Genomic DNA, 26,287 nt, shown 5'->3' with positions numbered 1-26,287 from the left:
GTTTGGGAAATGTTGAATATATTGATCCCATTTAAAGTAGTAGTGTTTGCATGTGCATAACTTCTTGGCTAAAATAAAGTATATGTTTCTTCTAAGAGCCCTGATGGCGCAGTGGTTGTAATGCAGCATTGAAGGCAAACTCTGCCCACAGCTTGGAGTTCAGTTCTGACAGACTCGGGGTTGTGAATCATTCTTCCATCCTTCTGAGCTTGATGAATTTAAGACTCAGATGATTGGGGGCAATATGCTGATATTGTAAAGAGCCCAGAGAATGCTTTAAAACACTACAAAGTGGTATGAAAGTCTAAGTGCTACTTAAGGAAATTCAACTATTTTCTAGAATGCGTTTGAAGAAATCAGAATCAAAGAAACAATCAGAAGTACGAGGATTATCCACTGTATATGTCTTCTTGAACTATAATTCCAGTTCTCAAACAAAGGAAAGAAAATGTAATATTGTAATCTTATAAAGAGTCATTTAGGCCAATAAGTCCAACTTCTTGCTCAGTCCAAGAATCCAAATAGAAACTTCCCAGACACATGACTGTTTAGCCAGTAAGGGGAAGCCCACTTTTTAGAAAATTGGCTGCCTGCCAAACTGTTCTTACTGAATAGAGGGGTTTTTTTTCCCTTTTAGTCAGTCTGAACATGCCTGTGTGTTGCACTCTAGAATGGGAAACTGTATGATTTCTGTGACGGTATTTGAAAAATACCACCATAATGATCTTTATTTAAAATTAAACATCATCAATTTTCTCAATTTCTTTTCAAATTGCTAACCTTATTATCCTTACTGCCTTTTTCGGAACCTGTTCTAGTTTGTCTGAATTGGTACCGCATTTACAACATTTCATAAAAATCTGGTGCTCAGAACTGAAAGAGCATGAAAATTAAAGTGGAACTATTATTTCCCATTCTCTGGAAGCTACACTTCTGTAGAAACAGGTTACATTTTCATTTGCCATTTGCAGCTACTGTCAGATATTGCCTGCATATGATGCACCACAGACCAGAAGGGGTTAAGTCTTTACAGACATCACATGTGACTATATCAGCCAATGAACTCTCTTATTGGACTCTTACCTAGAAACCACTTGGACATCTTCCCCTTTTTCTCTCTCTCTCTCATCTATCTCTCAGCGAGACAACACGTGGATTTCTCTCTCCTCTCAACATCTGAGTCATACAGTTAGGGTAAAAATGTAACAGGACATCTTGTTCATTATCGTATGCATGTATATATTTGTAAATAATAAAAACAACCTTTTGAACCTGAAGCTGTATTGACTAAATAACTTCCTCATAGAACCAAATGAGCACGACCATCAATATATATCTGATAGCTACATTGCATGGCTGACTCATATTCTGTTTGTGGTCATTTACTGTTCCAAGATTTTTTACACAGACATAGTTTACAAGCCAAATATCCCCCATCCTATGCTTCTTCTTTTTTGGCATAAATATAAATTTTAAATACCTAACGTTGAATATAAATGAAGCAAATGTTCCTCAAAAATGAATTATTTCAGTACTTTAAACCATTGAAACACAATGAAAAAAATAAAGGATTTTGGTGCAATAGCTGGATTTAAAATTAATAATGGGAAAACAAAGATGTTAACAAAAACACAAAGATGGAAGAGTAAAGAGAACATGGGAAAAAATGGTTTTAAGATTGAGAAAAAAAGTGAAAAGATTTTACTATGATAAAATATGAATTGCATGCTATTTCAGAACAATTTCATTAAGGCATGGAATAAAAGTAAGAAGGACATGCTAAGATGGAGAAATTACAGTTGTAACTGCTAGGGAGAATGTGAAAGAAATGAATGTATTGCCTAGAATGATGTTTTTATTTCAAGCAAAACCTATTTTGTTCCATTTAAACAATTGCAGAAAGATATATCTAGGTTTGTATGGCAAGGGATGTGGAAAACGTGAGGCTTTTTAAAATCATGCCTGCTGGAGATGCAAAAAAGCCAGAAAATTTTGGGTTCAGGTACATACAGTGATATGAAGAATGTTAAATAAACTTTGCCTTATTTATGAATTTATTCTGAGTATCTAGTTTGTTCCAACCACAAGGGATATTCCATATGTTAGTCATTAACATGTCAATGAAGAAACAGCTGGGGGCAGTGCTCCCCTGTGGTAGAGACACAACCCTCTTCTTGCAAACTATTTTTGTAAGTTAAGTAGGCAGAAGAGGTATTTAGAATCTTGTTTTTACTTAAGTTTCCCAAAAACTGAAATCAACATTCTTCTGAAGGGAGAGTGAACGGTAACAAAAATCACTCAGATAGTCTGCATTCCAGGAACTGTCTAGTCAATTTTACAATAATCCCTGGGTAATTAAAATTTGGACATAAAAATGTCTGCTGCTGAAGTTTTCTGAAAAGTTCAGTCTAGGTCATGTGAAAGGGCAGCAATGTCTGAATATTTTGGAATATTTTCTGCAAAGTTTAGGGCTAAGGCGTGACTAATATATTTGAAAAGCTAAGCCATCTCTTTCTGGTGGGAGGAGAAAAGTGAATGTATGTACAAAGAATGTTCTTAAAATCTGAGAAAGCTGCTTATCAGCACAAAAGTATTTCAGACTTATAAATGAAGAAGATGGATTTAGTAATGAAATCTGACTACATTACAAGGCATATATCAGAGACCTGAGATATCTTTGCAGCTATTTTTTCCTTCTTTTTCTCTTCATGGAAAGAATGCTATCTCAATGATCTGTTGGGTGAGAAGCTCAACTTAAAGAAAAATGAACATGAGACTTTAGGCTCATTTTAACCAAAGTAAGATGGTTTTTCGTTTTGTAAAACAATATATTATTTATTTCATTCTCAAGGTTGAAGGCACTAGGGCCTGGCAAAGATTTTTTTTTTTTTTTTAGTTCCCCACTGTGGCTGCTACATTCATACTCACTTCCTTCTGGTCTTGTGATGAGCTAAGCAAACCAGACTCCAACAGGAACCCTCCACACTGGTGGCTGTTTCCATTGTAGCATGTATTTGTCATGTTCATCTTCCTTTCTGACAGTTCATCTTCATCTTGTTTTACGGCATGGATCAAAGAGAAATCATCATGAAAAACCTGAAAAGGATCAGAAACAGAAACCTCAACAAGGAAGAATTCACCAGTGAATATTTGGTAAGCAAGCTGCAGCAATATTTCTAAGCATGGTTTCATTTTAAAGGAAGAATTAATACTATGTTTTAAGAAGATCACCCTGTTGTTTTAGTAAACCGTTAATTCATGCTTGTAAGGTGTTTTTTTTTCTTATGAAAGCATTTAAAATAGCATTGAAGGGGACAGATGGGAACTGCCTGAACTTTAAATTACTTTAAGGTTCAAACTCAATCCTTCCCGTTTTTTCTTGTAGGATTGTATGAACTAAACGATAGTTCTAGCTTGATTGCGAAATGGTTGGGAAAGTCACTTGTTGAGATAGGCAGCTATAGAAGTCAAACAATAAATAAATTTTCCACTTTATGGAGAGAAATAAAGGACCTCCTGGGTTGATAAGTGATTTAGGAGGGCCCCAGACACTGTTGGCTCCAGGTTGTAGGGAGCCTTCCAATTAAATGCTGTCCATGTAGGAAGGGCTCTCCCTGAATACATTTGCCTCCTTGCTGCTATTGTTCAGTTCCTCTCTTTCAGGGTGATCCATACATCTGTTCAGAAGGAAAACATTGCCCCTTCTTCTGACTCAAATTTCAAAATAGGTGAAGAGGCAGAAGCAGAGCCAGTGGTTAGGAGCAGCAACCTCTTCCCACCTCAACCCGCAGCCCAAGGAGAAGACTATAATTTTAAGAATAATGTTTGTATAGTCTTGAAGGATGACTAGCAAGAACTAAATCAAAAAGAGCCTTAGACTATCAAAGTCAGATTAAAAAAAACATACATGGGAAAGAGATAACCACAAGGTGAAGACTATGATGACTGTGAATTGAAGCCTTTGATTTAATAACAACTTGTCAGAGTCCCAGTATATTATAAATTGAAAATTATGTTTTGAGGAGTTCCTGGGAATCCATGAGAGTTTTTAGCAGGTCACTAAGGGTAATTTCTTGAAGGATAGCATAGGATAGCAAGGATTACATGAGCACTGTATCCTCATGTAAATAATAGCTCTAATATAACTTTAGCTTGTATGAACACTAATACTTGGATTTGAAAGGCAGTGTATAGACCATACCCTAGAATGTCTCAGATTACTTGGCAAGAAATGACTTGAAAAGATAAATATCTTTTCATTAATTTGATAAGAGTTGCTTTTGTACTGCTAAAGAAAAAAAAAGATTTTTGCAACAGAAACTAGGCATGGCACTGCTAGATATCAGAGTGCTAGAAATTAGAATTTTATTTTTTGCAAACAAACCCATCTAGTTTCCAATAGCTATATTAAATAGTCCACTTCTACAGAAGAATCTTTGTGTATTGTCACCCTATGTTCCGTGTCTACTAAGAAATCTGTAATTACCAAGTACAAAAAAAGCTAATATTTTAATTTCTTGCTTTCATAAATACGTTTGTGTATGTGTGTGTGTGTGTGTGCGTGTGTGTGTGTGGGTGAATTTGAAGTACATATTAAAATTGTACACTCATTAAACCTTTCCTACATTCTTACTTCTTTAGTCATATTCATTCAGGTAGGCTCACTAAAGCAACGATGCTAATAAATGTTACTAGTCAATTGCAATGCTCTTCCAGAGACATCATGCCTTGTTTCCATTGGCTCAATCTTTGGGTTCTGTTTTTGGTTTCCTGTTGCAACTTGTTAAGCCCAGAGGAGGTTGTTTTTAGCCTTCAGATCTTTGCAGTAGAAAACCTATATTCAGTCTTTTGTGATTTGGGTGCCTATTCAGTTTTCCTTGTTTCTTAAACTTGCTATGCAGGTATTTCTCACTCCATCTCTTGGAGGAACTGACTTAGGGACTATAAAAATTCCTAGCTTGAGAAAGCTGGGTAGAATATCATCTGCTATAATAATGCATTAGTTGCTGTATTCTTGGATTATCAATGTTCACAGATGACTCAGTTATGACTAAAATGTTCTTAGTGTGTTTTATGAAAATGCTCCAGAAGTGTTTGGTGGAAAAAGCTCTTCAAAAGTCTCTAGGCCTGATAAGGACAGAGTGCTGGAAAAAAAATGGTGGTAACCATTTTTCAGTTTGAACAGCATAAAAGCATTCAGTCATTAATTATTCTCATTTATTCAGGCAATACAAATTTTTAATTGCTTATTTTTGTGGCATTTCTTCTGGTTCGGTTATTTATTTCTAGTATTTGACTTTAGCTGCGGGATGAAACTGGCGATTGATGGCTATAGCAGAGGACAATTTCCAAGCAGGCATGCAAATGATACACATTTACAATTAAGAGTCAGGGGTTGGTTTGTTTTTACTATCAGAATTGAACATGATCCATTTCTCCAAATTATTTCAAACATTTTGAGGCTACTGAGATGATATTGAGTGTCAAAAATACTTCTTGATCTATTATGTGCTGGCCAGGTCTGGCAAGGTCAGAAACAAACAGTCTGAAACCAAAATGACCTATTATAGCAACAAATGACAGATGTCAATTATTATTCCCAACCCCAAAGCAAGACACTGTTAGCTTAAGATGTACTACCAGCTGTAGAAAGATGTGCAAGAATTGAAATCACATTTTTATTATAAATATGGTTAGCATTTTCTTCTTGGTGATTGCTAGATTTCGCATTAAAATAGTTTTTGCAATCATCAGAATCTGCTTGCAATCATCAGAATGTATGTGTTTGTCGGTGAATCATTTCCTGGTTTTGGAACAAGTCAGGAGAAATCTGAGATATTGCAAATGAAAACAGTAGAGCCATTATTACCCAAAATGGGGGTAACCCAATTATTTCACCTGGGTTTTCAGAGGTGGGTTTTGATTTTGGAAAATTCTGTTAATATCCATCTTTTTTTTCTACTTCTGTTTCTCCCCTTTAATTATAGCCTTTGAAATGGCAAATAGTTCAGTTTCATATTTTTATTTATTTTTCCTTATATTCAATCCTGTCCCATTTTTTGGAGACTGCCTGAATAAGTCTTTATTTTCATATTGCCTCCTTCGTAGGACTGGAGAGAGTGTCTGGCCCAAGGTCACCCAGTTGGTTTTATGCCTAAAGCAGGACTACAACTCACGGTCTCCCAGTGTCTAGCCTGGTGCTTTAACCACTACATCAAACTGGCTCTATTTTTTAATTTTATTTTGTTTTAAATAACTGTGTAGGTACATATTAATATTCAAACACATTCTTTAGAAAAGCCAACCTTTGCAGCAAGCAAAAGTGTCATGGTAGCAGGCTGAGAATGGGCATAAAATGTTCATGAAATCTCAATAAAGGCAAAATGGTAGCTTCTGAAAATGAGTAAGCCAGTGTTTACACCAATGTGTAAACTGCCTACCAAGGGGATAAATTTCAAATTTGAATGAGTCATTTTGTAGCCACTTCCATTGGTCTCTGAAGTAGAATGGAAATGGAAATGGAAAATGAAATAGAATGATAGAATGGAAAATCTGCATCAGCACTAACAGAGTTGGTGTATTTATGTTTAGGTGTACAGGAGGAAAATTTGGATTTGTGTAGAAGGATTGATACTCTTAAGTATAGTATCCACCTCATTGCTGAGCAGTGCTAATGATAGCAATGTGCCTCAAATACCAACTTATTAATATATAGAAGTAGATAACACAGAATTATTACTGAACTGACTTCACAAAATATCTTTTCTAAACTGCATTCTTATTGTCACTCACTATATCCATAATCTTCCAAAACCCCTTTTCCTTCAGCCACTTTTATGTGTCTTTGTTTTCTCAAAAATTGACTTATCCAGATGTGATTCCTAGAATTTTGAGCCAATACTGGCTTTGCTGGGTGGGAATTTAAGGTAGCTGTGATTGACCAGGGAGAAGATTTATATAAGCCATCTTCTAAATCATATGGGAGAAGCATTTTTATGGTTGCAGTTAGAAAATACTACATATTCAGGCAATCAGTTTCCCCATCAAGTTGTAACGTCATTATTTTATGCTATAACAGCAGTTGAAACAGGAAATAAGTGCTATTTTTGGACATTAATTAATTGTTATGTGGCACTTGTACTACGTACTGTGGAATCCTTTTGTCTCGGGGAGATTAAAATTAAAAAAACAAAACAAAAAATACATTGTTTGTAAATCTAGAAGACAGGCATCCTGAGCACAGAGAAAGCTGAATGATGGTGATCAAATCATTCTGTTTAAGTGTAGCCTAATATATTTTATTCAGTATAGTATTTGGAAAAAAATATTTTGTTTAGATACAGTATGTGCATGCAGGTTTATATTCTAATAGTCTATTGCTGCTTCAAAATAGGATTTAATTGTGAAGTTCACTCCTTTATGGTATCATCTGTCATTTATTCGCCCCTTTCATTCTCATCCATTTTCTTCCATGCCACAGAAAGTCCATTAAGGAGGGCATCTTAGAAGATTTGTTTGTGCTAGGATTATGTTTTATAGCATGAAATAGCCTCTGTATTTATGAATGTTTGTCATCCAGAATTCTAAGCAATAGTTGGGCTGGCAGGGAGTTGAGCTTCAACCAGTTTAAACTCAAAGGTATATGGCACTCTGGACCACATTGTTCAATGGTGCCAACCTTCTCAATACAACAATGTGCATTTTTAGAATGATTCAGCACTCTAGGCCAGCACCTCCTTAGCCATGGCCTAAAGCTGACCGTGGGTTCAACGTTGGAAGACAATCTGGTTGGGGAGGTCTGTGCTACGAGCTGCATCCATCAAACCATTTTTTAAAAAATTAATTCTTGCATATTGGGGGACTGGATTTTCTTCAGCCACTTCTCTCTATAAAAACACTTATTTTTCTTAAAGCAAATGTATGTATGGCTCATTAACTATACATAAAATAAAATAGTAACAACAAACTGGCTGTGGAAAAAAAAAATCATTCACATTTTGCTTAGAAGGCCACATGCAAAATCCTTTCCTGTCCAGCTGCACTGAGTTATGGTTCACTGCCACTAGAGCTAGTAAAAAGATGGGTGGGGCCAGTGGACTAAAGAAATATCCGCAGTGGTTTTAAAGATGTAACACTGGACCTTGTCCATTAAAATGCTCTCCAATAACTATTCTTCCCTCTGTTCTGCCTCCTTGCATAAACGTTATTTCTATCTCCATATAAAATTGTATCTCAGAGAAAGAAATTTATTCTAGGCGACATCAAGTTGTAAGTGCTTATGACACCAAAAGAACCAGGTGATAAATGCAGTGTCAGTTAGAACAACAGTGTAACTTGAAGATCTGGTTGCAATACGACTGGAAAGATTTAAATCAGCAAACTTTCTTTAATTACTGTGAGATGTAAATGCCTTATTCCCTAATGTGTAAATAATGTATATATGGGACATCGGGGGTTAACTTATTCTTTGGTTCCTAATGTATTCATAATTCACCACTCCCATTCTTGGCTCCACCCCTTGTATATATAAGGAGCCACCTTCACCATTTTCCTTGCTTCTATCTGTGAATATTCAGTGAATATAGAATGCCTGTTATAATTAAAGAGAAATATATTTAAACCTCTAACTCTTATTATCATTATTGAGTCTGATCCTGAAAATATTGCAACAAGCTGGTAGCAGAGGATGGTTAATTGACTCAATAAATACTTAAAGATGTCTAAGAAAGATAGGCCCAACACCAGGGCCTACAGCAAAGAAATAGAAACTGAACAAGAAATAATCAACGAATCCACAAACGCGATTTCGAGAGAATCCGAAGAATACACCACTGAAGAAGAAGAACTAATAAATGAAAATAATGACCAGGAGGAAATCGAAATAGAAAATAACGAACTCAGGTCAGAGATATTAAAACTATTAAAAAGCCAGAAGAATGATGAAAGTCTCATCGCGAATCTCCAAGAAATGCTGAAAAACAGCGGAGCAGCGAGAGAGAAAAACATTGCTAAAGAGAAACCCAAAGACCAAAAAACTGTGAGTGATATGACTACAGAGAAAGTCGTTATGAAAAAGAAAAGATGTGATCCCGCGCGAAATTTTGAATGGCAGCCATCTTGGTTCCAACAAGCCTCCAAAGTGAGCGAAGCAGAGCCAATCAAAATGCTCAGTTCAAAATTTCTGGCGCGAAAAACGTTATCAGACAACGAAAGCGAAAAGGAAGATTCAAACTCTTCAGAAGAACCAGAATCAGAAAGCGAAGACAACTTAACGAAATCCCAAGTAAAGTCAGCAATGAAGACGCTTTTTGCTGCATTTGGGCCAAAATTAAAAATTTCCAAAGCGACAACGAAGAAGCTAGAGAACAAGCCGATACCTCAAGACCTGCACGCTCCCATCCTGACTTCGAGAGCGACGACGCCCGAGCCCAGAGAGCCATGTCGATTCCGCCCTACACCGCAGACCGGATCAAGTACCAACGCACACAAAAGAAAGAAAAGAGCAGTCGCCGCCATCAAAACTCCTAAAACCGAGCCAGAAACCGACTCGTCTGAAGAGGAGCGGAGCGAGCGAGCTGCAATGGAGAGAACCTTCCACGACGACGCCAAAGAAGAAATGAGCAACGCGCATGTGCGAAACTACGTAGACGGTCCGGAAAGACTTGAACTGGCCAGAGAACCGCGCAGACTCGTTGCGAGCATCCCCATGCCGTTTTGCAATTTCCTGCACTTGCGAGACCACGGACTACCTCAGGTTGTAAGTAATGAACAAAATAATGTGGGAAACTTACCCAGTGACTTCCCAAAACTTAGAGTTGATGGCATTAATTTGCAAGAATGGTATCAACAGCTCCAGGTTGTCTTTATGAAAGAAAATTTGCTATTCTTTATCACTAGTCCTCCAAGAAGACCTTGGACTTTAAAAATAGATTGTTTACATCATAGAGCATTTTTCTTAATAATATCTAGCGTGTCTCCTACAATGTATCATAGCATCAAACCAAACCTAACTGTTTCAGAAATAATTCAATGCATGTTTAATCTGTTTCTCAGCGATAGTGTAGCTACCACTACAAGAATGTCTAAGGATTTCTTTTCTTCCAGAGTAAAACCAGGGGTTTCCATAAGTGAGCATTTGATATCTCTAAACAAAATAAGAGCTGAGCTGCATTTGAGGGGGGAAGTGATTTCAGATCAAACAATGAAAAGTGTTATTATCAATTCACTTGATTCATCATGGGATAGTTTTATGTCACACTTAGACACCATCAATCTAGGATATTTATCCATAGAAAGTCTATCTAACAAATTGATAGCAGAAGACAATTCAAGAAAAAATCGTTCCAGCAATCACACAGAACACAAATCTTTTATGAAGGTAGCTTTCCAGGAAAAATACAATGAAGCTTTTAAATGCCATAATTGTGGGTCCAGGGAACACAATAGAAGAGACTGTCCCAAAATCTCAAAGGAGAGACATAGGTCAGAGTATAGGAGCAAATACAATTATAGACAGTCTTCCACAGATAGACATAAATATAGAAGCCCACCAAATTACAGAGATAGTAGAGGGGGTAGAGAAAATTCAAAAGAGAGAAAATCTGGTTCACTGAATGGACTAAATAAACAAGACAGCACTAAAACACAACAAAATGAGAACAATAATTGGCTTATTGATTCTGGGGCAACCAACCACACCACTAATAACAAAAATATATTGTCTTCATTTACAGAAGATAAATTTGTAATAAAGGTAGCTAATCAAGAAAAGGTTCAAGTATTAGGCAGAGGAAATGTGACCTTGCCTGGCCTAGGAAAAATAGAGGGGGTATTGTTAATTCCAGAAATACCTCATAACATACTAAGTGCCATAAAACTAAGCAGAGATTCTGACATCAATATAGTTTTCTCAAAGGGGAAAGCAACTTTAGAGAAGGACAAAACAAATGTAGGCACTGTGATGATTAAAGGAGGCCTACCCTATCTAATAACAAAAGAAAGATGGTTACATAACATTGATTCAAATATGGAAGATTGTATTGAGGCAGATGATGAAAATGTTAGTAACAGTGACAATGATGAATGTAAAATATCTCATGATCACGCAAATACACACAATGAGAAGAAACCAAGAATAGGTAAACCAATTCATGATGAGTGTGCTCACATCTTGCATAGGAAGTTAGGACATGCAAGTTTTCCTGTAGTACAAAAAATGACTGAACACGCAGAAGGTGTCAAAATAAAAAATTGTGAAAATTATTTGGAATGCTCAGTATGTAAATCCACTAAACTAAAAACTAGTCCCAGACCAAAAAAATCCAACAGATCAACTAACAAAATTTTTGACTTAGTACATATGGACCTAGTTGGTCCATTAACTCCATCAATCACTTATAGAAAACGTTACTTCCTAACAATAGTAGACGATTACAGTCGCTATGGTTTTGTTTACACATTAAAACACAAGGATGAAACCTTTCAGAAATTTAAGGAATTCTACAAACGCATAGAAACACAACATAATATCAGAATAAAACAAATTATGACAGATAGGGGATGTGAATTCATGTCTAAAGAATTCTCCCAATGGTTAAAGGATAGAGGAATGCTACATTTCACGTCTAGTCCATTTTCTGCGTTCCAAAACGGGATTGCAGAGAGAAAGAATTCCACACTACAAACCATGATTAGGTGCACATTAGAGGATGCTGGTTTAGGCAAACAATTTTGGTCAGAGGCCTTACATTATTCAAATTACACTCAAAATAGAACCTGGTCCAGTATTGTGAATAAAACACCATATGAGGTGATGTATAATAGGAAACCCAAATTAGCACACATGCACATATTTGGAGTCACTGCAGACATACACATACCTAAGCAGTTGAGAAGAAAGGGAGAAAACGTATCCAGAAGATTAAGATTTATGGGATATGAAACTGGCACCAAAGGGTACAGATTCATTGATAATAATAACAAATTTATAGTCTCCAGAACAGCTGTGTTCCATGAACAGGCCAATTGGTCTAAATTACATCTTAATGAAATATTTCCAAATAAATGCAAAGATACAAAATCTTGTGAGGAAGGGACAATAGAAAATCAAAATATCAACAAAAATAAAAACAAAACCAAAACTTGGACAAATAGTCAGCACAAAATAAAGACAGACACATTAACAAAAAAGGAAGCAAGATATTTGCATGATAACCATAGCAAACCCGAAAGAGCTATTAGAAACAATAGAAATCAAGTACCAAATAAATACAGAGATTACATAATGCATATGGATGGTGAACAAATGACACCTAATACATATGAGGAAGTATTAAAACTCCCTCGTGAAGAAAAAGAAAAATGTGAACTAGCTATGAAAAAAGAGATGGAAAGTTTGCAAGGATTAAATGTGTTTACACCTGCGATTGCACCTAAAGATAAAACGATTATAGGTACCAGGTGGATTTATAAAATTAAGAATCTAGAAGGAGGCAATACTCTATACAAAGCTAGATTGGTTGCACAAGGTTATGCACAAAAATATCCGGAGGACTACACTAACACATACTCCCCCACAGTGAGAACAGAGAGTGTTAAAACAGCTCTAGTAGTGGCATCTGCACTCAATCTTGATGTATTTCAATATGACATACAGACTGCGTATTTACACGCAAAACTAGATAAGGAAATATATGTAAGAGCACCACACAGTCAATACACTAATAAGAATGAAATTTGGCTATTGAACAAGAGTCTATACGGATTAAAGCAATCTGGCAAAAGATGGTACGATTGCTTGGTAAAAGTACTTAAGACCATGGATTTCAACGCTACCACTGCTGATAACTGTTTCTTTGTAAAAAAGAGTGATGATCATATTGAATTTGTATTAATTTATGTAGATGATATTTTATATATAGGAAAACACAAGGAGAGAAGAGAAACCTTTGTAAATAAGCTAAACGAACATTTCTCGTTGAAATCTCTAGGTAAAGTAAACAAATACCTTGGTGTACAAATTAACAAAACTAGAAGGGGATTCAAACTTACTCAGAAAGATAAAATCATTGAACTTCTGAACAAATGCAATTTAAACAATGCCAAACCCTGTGACACTCCTATGCAAACTGATTTCCTTAGAAACACTGATGAATCTTCCCCTGAATTCAAGGATAATACATTTTATAGATCAGTCATAGGTTCACTTCTTTATATATCTAATTGGACCAGGCCAGATATTGCATTACCACTCAACTTATTGTCAAGATATGTTAGCAAACCAACAATGTATCATTGGGAAGCAGTCAAAAGAATTCTAAGATATCTGAAAAGTACATTAGACTTTTGCTTAGTATTAGAACCTAGTAATGATAAAGAACCAAAACTTACATGTTACGCAGATGCGGATTGGGCTGGAGATATATCATGCAGAAAGAGCACTTCTGGTTATATTTTTCTATTAAATGACTGTCCAGTTTACTGGTACACTGGTAAACAAGAACTGGTAGCCACTTCGACCACAGAAGCGGAATATGTTTGTTTGTCCAAAGCTGCAAATAACCTTGTATGGTTTAATGATTTGATTTCAGATGTTTGGAAAAAACCTGCTTTACCTTTTGTTATGCATGAAGATAATAAAGCAGCCATTGAAATATCCAGATCCGATGCCATTGGACAAAGGTCTAGGCATATAGATATAAAATTTAAGCATGTGAGACAATTGTCTCAAGATGGATTTATCAAAGCAGTGCATCGTGATACCTCTGAACAATTAGCTGACATATTGACGAAGCCTTTACCTTCTAAACAGCACAAATATTTAACATCAAAATTATATGTCTTATATTGTCCTGAATCTGAATGTAATTGGTGTTGTATAGCGAACCGGCATTTAGAGGGGGATTTGTGAGATGTAAATGCCTTATTCCCTAATGTGTAAATAATGTATATATGGGACATCGGGGGTTAACTTATTCTTTGGTTCCTAATGTATTCATAATTCACCACTCCCATTCTTGGCTCCACCCCTTGTATATATAAGGAGCCACCTTCACCATTTTCCTTGCTTCTATCTGTGAATATTCAGTGAATATAGAATGCCTGTTATAATTAAAGAGAAATATATTTAAACCTCTAACTCTTATTATCATTATTGAGTCTGATCCTGAAAATATTGCAACAATTACAAACATATATAAGTAGACCCTTCTAACTAAAAAAATGGAATGTTTGACTAGGGTTGCCAGGTGTCCACTATTTGAGCGGACAGTCCGCTTTTTTCACATTATGTTCACTATTTTTTTTCACAAAATAGTGGACTTTTTTTTATTCAAAAGCTTTATGATGAAATGGTACGTAAGCTAAAGCTGTACAGTCTAAGAGAATAAGGATAGGAGAATTGTGTTTTGTCTTTTTTTTCATAAGTTAGAATGAGACAAAGATCGAATATCCAATGAACTCGATTCTCCGAAAAAATTAATGATGAGATTAAAATAAAAATATATTATAAAATTATGTACAGTTCACATTTTTAAAATGTATTTGTAGCTTGTGTCGACTGACCTAAAATGGCGTGTTAAAATGTTTGTAAGAAAATATATAATTTAATTGTAATTTTTTTTAATTTTTTTACTACTTAACCACCCCCCACCCCCCGCTTGTCCGCTATTTTTTGGAAGCAGACCTGGCAACCCTATCTAAAAACTGAAGTCCAATAACCCATCTTAGGCTGTATCTATTCTGCACTTTTAAGCTGCCCCTATCCTGTGATGGTGTCAGTTTAAATCTGAGCCAGTTTAAGAAATCCCTGTCCAGATTGAAAAGGATTCACTTCAGACTTCACCTATGAACATCTCTCCTTGAGCAATTCTTCTGCTGCTGTGTCCTTTTTTCTTTCTGCTCTGGGAAACTAATAGCCAATTACTTTCCTTCTTGGGAGTGGGTGCATGTGCATTCATTCAGTGCATGTGCATGCACATATACTTTATATGTACAGTATATACTTGTATGTTTATAGGTTTGTCTGTGTATATACACACACAAAATTCTATATGTATATAAAATTAAGGTAAAGCTTGAAAAGGCACATATTTGAAGGCACACCATCCTCCTGTCAAATTTCTTTCTAGCATTTTCAAAGGTCATTTTCAAGAAGGTTTTTAATGGTTTGGTTACACAATTATTTCAGTGCCACAAAAGTTAGAACACACTGTGTGTATGCAGAATGTTCCTGGTTCCAAACTCAGCAGAAATACTGTTAGATTGTTATTATTCTATCTAGGGTTGCTGCAATAATTAGCTGCAGAAAATAATGAAATGGTGCACCTCTGTATTTATTAAAAGTACTAAGCTTGGGTGTCTCTAGCTTCTTGCTACAAGCATAATTTCATGATGAGACTCATTTGAAAGAAGCATAGGCTAATCTATTAGGAATGTTTGTGTTTAAAGGCTTTCGTCTCACTTAAGGAATTGGGCTAAATAATCTTTGAGACTTTTCCAGATTTCTGAATCAGTGCTTCCCATCAGATTGAGCAAAGCTATCTCTGAATAAACTTTTGACTCATCCGGCTTTCTATTTTCTCCCTTTGAGCTCCTCATTACATCTATCGGTCTCAACTTGTCTTGTCTAGAGAAAAATGTGATATTCAGTTCTTCAGTTCCTGACCGATCTGACCTACATACATCTTTGGATATAAATGCAGGAGCAAGAACTGAATTGAACTGTGATCACCCCCACTGATTCATTAATCTGAAATTGTGAATCTGGCAGTCTTTCTTGTTCTTTTTCTTAATTCCATTTATGTATGAGTACCTTTGTTGCTTTGAAATGAGATGGGCGGCAAACAAATTTTTAAAAAGTAGTAATAATCTGTTTACTGAGTAGTTCCCAATCCATTAAAACATCAAAGAAACAATCATAATCAAATAACAGTAAAATGAAAAAAAGAAAAAACCCAGTAATTAAAATTATATAAGGATCTATATGACTATATGACATGCTAGGCCTAGGGATAGTTGTGTAGGGAAGACAATCTTTCGGAAACCACATGCTGTATTTTCTGTGTGTCTCTAACTAGCTGAAGACATGATATATTTATTATATATACAGACAAGACCAGGATTTCTTGGGACAAATGTTTGAAGTGTATTTTTTAAGGTATCTTAAGTATTTTCTACAATTTGCTGTTTGCTTACAGTTAAAATCTGTATGAATTCATACCTCCATTTATCAATGGTTTTCCACCAAATTTCATTGATTTGACTTCAATTGGTTTGATTGCCTTTGGGTACTATGTATACTCAGGAACTGTCATTCTTATTTTAATTAATGGGAAAGAGCCAAATCAACAAATTGCTTTTATAATATTTTGAGAAGTAATTGTCAGTGATGAAAATTCAGGAAGTTAAGAGCAAGGGGTTGAAAGGGAACAAAGCAATTATTGTAAAGCAAAATGTAACAAAAAGATACAGAAGTGAGATAACATATAATTATTGCTAAAGCACAGTTAAGATCGTGGAAGCACTGTAACTTCTTTTGATGGGAAAAATGTATACGGTTTGAAATTAGAAATAAATCTTGAGAACGAAGGTCCATACAAATATTTTTCATTCTGTAAAGAGAAATGTTGAGGTTGTAAAAAGACAATATATTACATATGTTTATAAGATCAGGATTATGATTTCATTCCTTCTTTAAAAATCCAAAATCCAAAGAACACTTGAAATTATATGTGGAATCAATTGGAAGAATCCCATGGTTGGGCTACTAGATCTGCAAAATCCAGGTTGCCCTATAGATGGCAGTAAGAGATCTAGTTTTCTTTGTCTTTGTTGTCATCTAGTGCTGGGACTCAGATATATTATAACCTTTAACTTACAATAAAGATAATAAACAAGCAGAAATGGCTTGGGAAAGTTTATCTGTTTGTTACCTGAAATGAGTACATCTCTTTTCTACATGTTGCTTTTATAGGAAATGCAGTTCAACTGCATTTCAGTTATTCATTATAAATTGTAAAGCTGCTCTTAAATTTTATTTTATTATTGGAAAGTATCCCATTAAAATTAGCTGTAAGGATTCATGCAGTGAAAATAATGTCTGAATTATTCGGAAAAGTATTTCCCCTATTAAACATAGTGCCTACTAGACCAGGACTAGTCCAGTTCTGGCAACTTGACACTTTCCATGTGTTGGGTGCCAATTTCCAGAATTTTCAGCCACTATAGCCATTACTATATATTTAATTGTACATGCTGAAAAATGCTATGTTGAGTGGCATTTAGTCACAATTGTGTAGAGGAAAGATTTTCACATTTTCCAGTGTACCTGAGCTAAATGTTATTCCACCACATCACACCTATGCAACTAATGCGTATTCGTCTAGGAAGCCACATCAAAAATGCATTTGTCTGATCTATGTAGGATACTTGATCAGCACATAAAATTTCCATTCTGATAAAGAGCCCCCCAGCAAAACGATGAGGGCTGTTTAGTTCTTACTGTGGTTACCTCAAGAGAGGCCAGTCAGGAAGTAATGAGAAATGTAGGTCTGTAATATTGTTGTCAGGTTTTCTATAATTACTCTTTATGATTTAACCACAGAAACTGAAGCGGCAATCAGCGACCTATAGAGCAGAGAAAATTTACCCAACAACTGTGTCTGAGAGACCTGAAAATAGCAGCAAAAATCGTTATAAAGACATCTTACCATGTAAGCTACAAATTAACACAATTTTTATGCTGCCTTTATTGTTCCAGTTTATATATAAATGGGTTCGTGTGCATTTGGAGCATGAAATCATGCAAGGATGATGGTAGTCATTACAGGCCAGGTGATGGATATGGCATTGCAATGCAAATTTCACCCTTTTTGTACTTGTTTGTAGTGTATCTGCCATCATGCCACTTTGAAGTCCCTCCTGTGGGTACTATTACTTCTTGGTAACCTATAATATAATGTGAATAGATTGGATCCTAAATTAAAGCAATCCATAGAAGGAATATTTCCCCCACTTTCCTTGCTAAAATTATCTAGATAATACTTCATCATGAGGCAGTAGTTCTGGTATAGGACTAGGAGTTGGGATGGTCAGATTTTAGTGCATTCTTAGCCATAGAAATTTATTGACAGATTAATTTAGGCCAACAACTCTCTCTTTCAGTCCAAATTTCTCACAGAGTTGTGAGGCAAAATTCGGAGGGGGTATTATGTATGCCACCTTGATTTAAATGAAGGGCTGGATATGATTTTAATAAAAGAAAATAAACAAGGAAGCACAGGAAATGAGAATTGCACCCAATTGGATAGATTACTTGCGGTAAGCCAGAATAGAAAGTGTTCTTTCTATGAGCTGAACATATTCCTGGTTCCAAGGCAATCTATGTGTATTCTCCTAACTTGGACATTCCCTGCATACCTATCAGTTGCACGATAAGCACAGTATGGACCACATTCACACCATGATATCCGTGCCACTGCTAAATGATTTTTTATATTTCCCAGAACAACGTCTTCCACACAGAACTCTGAGACACTGTTCTCATGCGTCATAAATCATGAATCCCCTTTTAAAATTTGTAATCAAAAACTCCTCCTACTTCCTCATACATCTTCCACATAGTCTGCTCTGAACTTTAAGGAAATAGGCAATATATACTGCTATTGTACTGACCCAAGGTCTCCACTTCCGTTTTTGCATTAGCCATCCCAATTTATATGATTAACATTTAAAATTAAACTGATATTTTTAGCTGTGTGACTTTTCAGTATTTAGGGATTATTTTTATGCATTTATTTTCTTAATTGTCAACAATACCTCCACAGGTTTTGAACGGAGACCTAATAATACAGCCATGGTCCCTCCAATGGCATCATTGTGTCACTGCTATTTCCCTTTTAATTAAAATTTAAAAATGATTGCCTTTCCATTTTCTATAGGCCATAGCTGCAGAATGCAAGATTTATCTTCCGTCCATGCAGATATTTGGAACCAGGATATGTAGGATACATTTCATCTATAAACAAGATTTATTTTCACATTCAATTTTATTGGGGAAGTAATAGCATTAAAGAAGCCAAAAGCGGAACATTTTGCTAATACACAAAAAAGAAGAAATTGAAATGTTTGGCCAATGTTACTGCAGGTTCTTTTAGTGTATAAGTAGTACTACTGGATAGATTGCTTCTTGAATTGTGGCCCAGCTAGAAAATATGATTGGGAGCTTCTTTTAATTTTCTAAATGAGTTAATTATATATCTTCAATAAATATATTTGAAATGCTTGTACAATTGAATTTGTGCTGGACAAAGGCAACTTTATTCTTCTATGTAATAGATTCTTTTTTTTACATAAGGCAGCAAACAGTTGTTTCTTTTGTCCTTTCTCCTCCCTCAGATGACCATACCAGAGTGAAGCTCTCTTTTATCACATCAGATAAAGATTCTGATTACATCAATGCAAATTTTATCAAGGTACAAAGAACAAGCATTTTGAGATTCTGTTCCCATTAGCACAAGATTTTAATATATTGTTATTTTGTGATTGCATTTGTATTTTATTTTTCTTCTAGGCAGTATGGATTCATGCATTTTATCATTGTGACAATCCTGTTACCAGGGGTGACATGCTACTGGTTTGCTCCGGTTCGCCTGAACCAGTAGTTAAAAAAAAGCTACGATCTGACGATCAGCTGTGCCGCATGGTTTAGTTTTGCTAGAAAGCAGGATTTCCTGCTTTCTAGCGAACCTAAACCGTGCAACACAGCTGATCCTCCCCCTCGCTGTTCTACTTACCTTCCCAAGCCTCCTTTTGGCGCACGGCATGCATGCACAGCCAGCAAACCGGTAGCAAACAGCACTGCCTGTTATCCTTATTAGGCTGAGATCATGAACATCATGACAGAGTAGAGATGTTCTCCTTAATCTCCAGCAGTGTTCTGCCCAGCTACGGACCCCAAAGAACGCAGCACACACAAACTCTATACAAAGCTTATTTTACTCAAATAACTTAGTCTTTATCATTCAAAGGCTGTTAATGAATTGTCTTAACAGCCTACCAGAATTCTAAGATAAGGTAATCACAGTCTTACTAGAGTTGGCAGAAAGCCCAGAAGCAATTTTGCAGACACGAAGGAGAGTGAACAAAAGTTGTTCTCTACAGCTTGTTGCAAGCGGCATTCCTTCTTAAATAGGCTAAGGGAGTGGCCAATTAGCCCCAAGCCTTACTCTCGAAGAGATCTCCTCCTGAGGAGCCACTCCTGCCTTTTGGCAGCTCTGCACACCCGTGCATTGAGAAGAGACTCCTCCTCTTCATCCTCTTCACTTAAAGGAGCTTCTGGAGTTTCTGAAGGCCCTGGCTGAATCCCTGCCTCTGACACCACATCTTCTACAGCCTCCTTACTGTCCGACTGCACAGGCTGCTGATACAGCACCACACCAGCCTCCTCATTGTCGGAATCAGCTACAATCTGCACAGGCCGCTGACGGGCCACAATAAGTAGACATTTCTGTAGTGTATCGACTGTCAGCTAAAGCCATCCTGTAGCCCACATTAACTTTTCTGATTTCCAAATGCTAATAATACATAGGGATCAGTGTTCTCCTTCTAGCTAATCAAGGCTAGAATACAAAAAATGCCATTCAATCAATGATTGTCTCAAAGTTACTGCAATGTATGGAATAAAACAACAACTCTCCATCCCCTACTTCATACAAAAGAAGAATTAAATAAATTACTAGACATCTTGCTTGCCAGTCATATTTCCAAAACCTACTGTTTGTATTTTTTGGATTCTTAGCAAAATAAAGAAATAAAATCAGAATGGTTGTAATAAAGTGGTATCAGTAAAACCCCACTGCCCCTATTCTTTTGCTTCATTTAAAAGGTTCTTGCTAATGTGAAAATTAGCCTGTTGGAAAATTTGCTTTCCTTAGTAACTATAATCAAGTTATAATTGCTGCTGCGGCTTGGATAGAGAAGATGTGGACATATAATCTGAAGTGGAAAGTATGGGATAACACAATTTCTGCATCCAAGTCCTAAAATTTTCTAAATTTTAGATTGTCTGTGTTGGATTCTGCTTTATAGCATAGCTTTTCCTCATTGGCTATAATGTCTGGTTGATATCTTGCACCAGAACCTCTATCACATACCCATCTGAAGATGATGAAAACTGTAACAGAACTGAAGCCATTACTGTAATGGTGATGGTTGTTATTAAAGTGATACCACTTGGAAAAATACTTTCACAGGTTATTTTTTCATTTAACTCAATTTCCTACATTAAATGTTCTTCAAAAAGTTAGTGTGGCAGCTCATTTTAAAACACAATAATATTGTAAAATTCTAAAGTGGATTAGATTTGAATGCTTTTTAATGCATTTACATAAGCCTATGTTACATTTTTTTTAGGGCGTATATGAGCCAAGAACCTACATTGCTACCCAGGGTCCACTTTCTACAACTGTTGTAGATTTCTGGAGGATGATTTGGGAATATAAAATCTTGGTAAGAGGTAGATCAATGCTATCTGTTAATTGTTTGTTCAATTTTAAAAGAATAGAATAGAATAGACAGAACAGAACAGAACAGAATAGAATTCTTTATTGGCCAAGTGTGATTGGACACACAAGGAATTTTCTTTGGTGCATATGCTCTCAGTGTACATAAAAGAAAAGATACATTCATCAAGAATCATAAGGTACAACACTTAATGATAGTCGTAGAGTACAAATAAGCAATCAAATCATATTAGGAAACAGTCAATATACTGTATTTTTCGGAATATAAGACGCACCTTCCCCCCCCCTAAAAAGGGGTGAAAATTTAGGTGTGTCTTATACACCGAATATAGCCCCGCCCACCCACTAGCCCCCACTCTTTGGCCTCTGCCTCCCAGTAGTTACCTCCTTGCAGCAAATAGCAAGAAAAAACAGCTCCTTTCAGCTTCAGCACAGCCTAATTAGCACAAGTTGATTGGATTGGCCTCCCAACTCTCAGCTGTTTTATTCTCAGCTGTTTTGCGCAGGCGTCTGCTGCTTGCTGCAAGGAAGAAAATTGCTGGAGCAGATTTTTTTTTCTTCTTGTACTAATCAAGGTATGCTGAAAACAAAAATGAAAGTAAAGCAGGCTGTTTGCTCTTTGCTGCAATTGCTCAGAGGCAGAGGGAGATTTCTTTTTCTTCTTTTCCTCACCAAAAAAGGTAGGTGTGTCTTATACTCCAGTGCGTCTTATACTCCAAAAAATAAGGTAAATTGTAAGGATACAAGCAACAAGGTTACAGTCATATAGTCATAAGTAGGAGGACAAATAACATATTTGTCTGAATCTGTATCCAGTTTTATTGTCAGATTATTTGTATCACGCCTCATATAATAAATAATTAAGGTATTTTTAAGAAAAACTCCTTCTCAGGGGAGGCTTTGCATTTGCATTCAGAAAGCAAAGGATGACGTCCAAGTTGTTTACCATTCTGTGGTTGTCACTGTTGGCCTAATTCAGCATGACCTCCTTTTAATGAAATAATGGTATCTACAGAAGACATTAAACCAGTTTAACAGCAGAGTCTAATATCTGATTGCAAAATCATTTCATATCTGAACCTGAGAATCTGATAGTAATCGCTGTCTGATAAGATTGGTTGCCCGTGTTCCAATTATTTGTATTCTAGCTTGGCTACCATGGATATTTCATTTCTTAATTGCATTCATGGATAGACACAGTAGGGGAGTGAACTTTTTTATATACAGTATATTGTTCTTGGAATGTTTATATTCTGCAGTTATTCTTCTTCCAGGCTGTAACATATATGGACAATATATAATGGATGATTGTCAGCAATGAAAGGAGGCTGGAATCAACAATCTAAAATGTTTTACAGTAAAATTGTGGAGTTAAAATACTTCAGCTCTAAATTCTTCAAAATCTCCAAATTAAAAAATGATAAGTGACTTAGGGAAACTAAGTAAATATGTTGAACTTTTTATTTTGTTTTATTTCCAAATATATATAAAGAAAAAGGACTCTCTTTCTTCATTTATAATATAGCTACCTACTTATTTATTATTTATTTATTTATTTGTTTAAATTTCTATACCGCCCTTCTCCAATATAGGACTCAGGGTGGTGAACAGCCAAAGTAAAACAAGACATACATACAAAACATACAAAATCTAAAAACTGATTAAAATAATTAATATCTTGGCCGTAATTAAAACTTTTCCAATTTAAAATCAATTTAAAATTTGACTCAAGACAGCCCAGCTAGTTGAAATAAATGGGTTTTCAGGGCCCGACGAAAAATCCGGAGGTCTGTTATTGTACGTAACTCTGGGGGGAGGTTGTTCCAGAGGGTGGGCGCCACCACAGAGAAGGCTCTCCCCCTGGGGATCGCCAGCTGACATTGTCTGGCGGATGGCACCCTGAGGAGGCCCACTCTGTGTGAGCGTACTGGCCGGTGGGAGGCTATTGGTGGCAGAAGGCGGTCTCATAAGTACCCCGGCCCTAAGCCATGGAGCGCTTTAAAGGTGGTCACCAACACCTTGAAGCGCACCCGGAAGACCACCGGGAGCCAGTGCAGCTCGCGCAGGAGAGGTGTCACATGGGAGCGCCTCGTCGCCCCCATAATCCCCCGCGCAGCCGCGTTCTGGACCAGCTGGAGCCTCCGGGTGCACCCCAGGGGGAGCCCCATGTAGAGAGCATTGCAGTAGTCCAGGCGGGAAGTGACGAGTGCCTGAGTGACTGTGCGTAGGGAGTCCCGATCTAGAAAGGGGCGCAACTGGCGTATCAGGCGAACCTGATAGAAAGCCCCCCTGGCCACGGCCGCCAAATGATCTTCTAAAGACAGCCGTGCGTCCAGGAGGACGCCCAAGTTACGAGCCCTCTCCGTGGGGGCGAGTGATTCACCCCCAATAGCCAGCGATGGCATCAGCTGGCTATATCGGGACGCCGGAAGCCACAGCCACTCGGTCTTGGAGGGGTTGAGTCGGAGCCTGTTTCTCCCCATCCAGGCCTGCACGGCCTCCAGGCACTGGGACATCACTTCAAGGGCATCATTGGGGTGGCCTGGGGTGGAGATGTACAGCTGGATGTCATCAGCGTACTGATGGAACTCCACCCCGAAGCCACGGATGATCTCACCCAGCGGCTTTACATAAATGTTGAACAGAAGGGGCGAGAGGACCGACCCTTGTGGCACCCCACAAGCAAGGTGCCTCGGGGTCGACCGCTGCCCCCCTGTCAACACAGATTGCGACCGGTCAGAGAGGTAGGAGGAGAACCACCACAGAACGGTGCCTCCCACCCCCAACCCTGCCAACCGGTGCAACATAATACCATGGTCAATGGTATCAAAAGCCGCTGAGAGGTCTAACAGGACCAGGATAGAGGAGCAACCCCTATCCCGGGCTCTCCAGAGATCATCCACCAATGCGACCAATGCCGTTTCCGTGCTGTGCCCAGGCCGGAAGCCGGACTGGAGCGGGTCCAGATAGACAGCTTCATCCAGGTACCGGGGAAGCTGTTGCGCCACCACACTCTCAACAACCTTCGCAACGAAGCGAAGGTTGGAGACTGGACGATAGTTAGCCAAAACAGCCGGATCCAGAGAGGGCTTCTTGAGGAGGGGCCTCACAACTGCTTCTTTCAAAGCGGCCGGCAGGACCCCCTCACTCAAAGAAGCGTTAACAATCTTCTGAAGCCAGCCTTGTGTCACCTCCCGGGAAGCCAGTACCAACCAGGAGGGACACGGGTCCAATAAACATGTGGTCGCGTTCAGCCGTCCCAGGACCCTGTCCATGTCCTCGGGAGCCACAGGATCGAACTCCCCCCAGATAACGCTCTCAAGACCTGCCTCAGTCATCCCGTCCGGACATACCCAGTCGGAGGCCAGCCCTTCCCGAATCTGAGCGATTTTGTCATACAGATACTGCACAAAATCCTCAGCTCGACCCTGCAAGGGGTCATCCCGCACTTCCAGATGAGGAGGGAGCGGGTCACCCTAAACAGGGCGGCCGGGCGATTATCTGATGACGCGATAAGAGCGGCAAAATAGCTAGTTTTCGCCGCTTTTATCGCCACTAGGTAGGTCTTAATATGAGACCTCACCAGTGTTCGGTCAGATTCGGAGCGGCTGGTCCTCCAACTACTCTCCAGGCGTCTTTTCCGGCGCTTCATCTCCCTAAGCTCCTCGGAGAACCAAGGAGCCAGGTGAGTTCGGTGCCGGGTCAGAGGCCGCAAAGGCACGACTCGGTCCAAGGCCCCGGCAGCCGCGCTATCCCAGGCAGCCACCAGGTCCTCAGCCGAGTCATGAGCCAGAATCTCAGGAAATGGCCCAAGCTCCATCTGGAACCTATCAGGGTCCATCAGGCGCCTGGGGTGGAACCACCTGGTCGGTGGTTATATATCTACTGCCTATTTTCTTCAAGGGATATATCTACTGCCTATTTTCTTCAAGGGATACTTGAATACAATGGCAGCTTTTGAACCACAGTATTGGAAATAACGTTTTGTGCTTCTTTTGCTATATATCAAATCGTATGCTGCTTTCAGCTGCATCTTAAAATGATCTTGTTTGGAACTTTTTAAACAACAGCATGCTTTTGTACGTGTCAGTTTCCCAATAACATTCAGATACTTCTTTTTAATCTCTCCAGATCATTGTCATGGCTTGCATGGAATTTGAAATGGGAAAGGTAGGTATTACATCAAAAGGTAACATACCACAGCATGGAAAATTTTGGTTCAGTAATGTCTGAGCTGGCTCCTCTCCCAGACCTCATTCCACATGGCATTTCTTACATTCAGTCCCTATAATGAATTGCAGAGTGTATGTACTGCATTTCCACAACTGACACTTTCTTTGTGTAGATGAAGCTAACCTTGAGTCTTTTTACGATCACATTTATTGCATGATCCATCTGAAAACTTTCCTCACGTCTGTTCAGCACATGGCACAGGTTTTCTTTTACGAGAATAAAAGAGAAAGTAGAATAAAATCTGCCAAGACTACAGCTATAGATACAACCTTATTCTGCAATAGGCATTCCCAAGGTCTTTTCACCTCACCTCTGAACAGCAACATCAGACAGATCTGTTTTTCCTAAAAAGAAAAACCAATTGTGGACTTGGGTGAATATCAGAGAACAGATGGCTAGAGTCTCTTGTTTATCTTCCCAACAGAAAAAATGTGAACGTTACTGGGTTGATGTGGATGAATCCCCATTGCAGTTAGGCCCTTTCTTCATTATCTGTGTAAGTATGTTGTTTTCCATTGGAATTCATATGCTGA

At 37.8% G+C, this 26,287-nt stretch overlaps 1 protein-coding gene across 1 annotated transcript in view; it reads left to right on the top strand.

Annotated features, from left to right (window-relative positions):
• Nucleotides 1-2,728: 2,728 nt before the first annotated feature.
• The window catches only part of PTPN22 (protein tyrosine phosphatase non-receptor type 22), a 42,619-nt gene continuing 19,060 nt past the window's right edge, over nucleotides 2,729-26,287 (top strand). The window contains exons 1-7 of the mRNA XM_070939848.1: nucleotides 2,729-2,740; nucleotides 3,043-3,153; nucleotides 17,603-17,711; nucleotides 19,396-19,472; nucleotides 21,412-21,507; nucleotides 25,653-25,691; nucleotides 26,179-26,250. Of these exons, the coding sequence (XP_070795949.1) occupies nucleotides 2,729-2,740; nucleotides 3,043-3,153; nucleotides 17,603-17,711; nucleotides 19,396-19,472; nucleotides 21,412-21,507; nucleotides 25,653-25,691; nucleotides 26,179-26,250 (516 nt within the window). The remainder of the gene's footprint in view (nucleotides 2,741-3,042; nucleotides 3,154-17,602; nucleotides 17,712-19,395; nucleotides 19,473-21,411; nucleotides 21,508-25,652; nucleotides 25,692-26,178; nucleotides 26,251-26,287) is intronic.

The sequence above is a fragment of the Pituophis catenifer genome, unplaced genomic scaffold (assembly GCF_029215685.1).
Source record: "Pituophis catenifer annectens isolate HBS135680 unplaced genomic scaffold, rPitCat1.0.hap2 SCAF_3, whole genome shotgun sequence".
NCBI classification, from domain to species: domain Eukaryota; kingdom Metazoa; phylum Chordata; class Lepidosauria; order Squamata; family Colubridae; genus Pituophis; species Pituophis catenifer.
The sequence above is the reverse complement of the archived record's forward strand: the minus strand, read 5'-3'. Positions and strand labels throughout refer to the sequence as shown.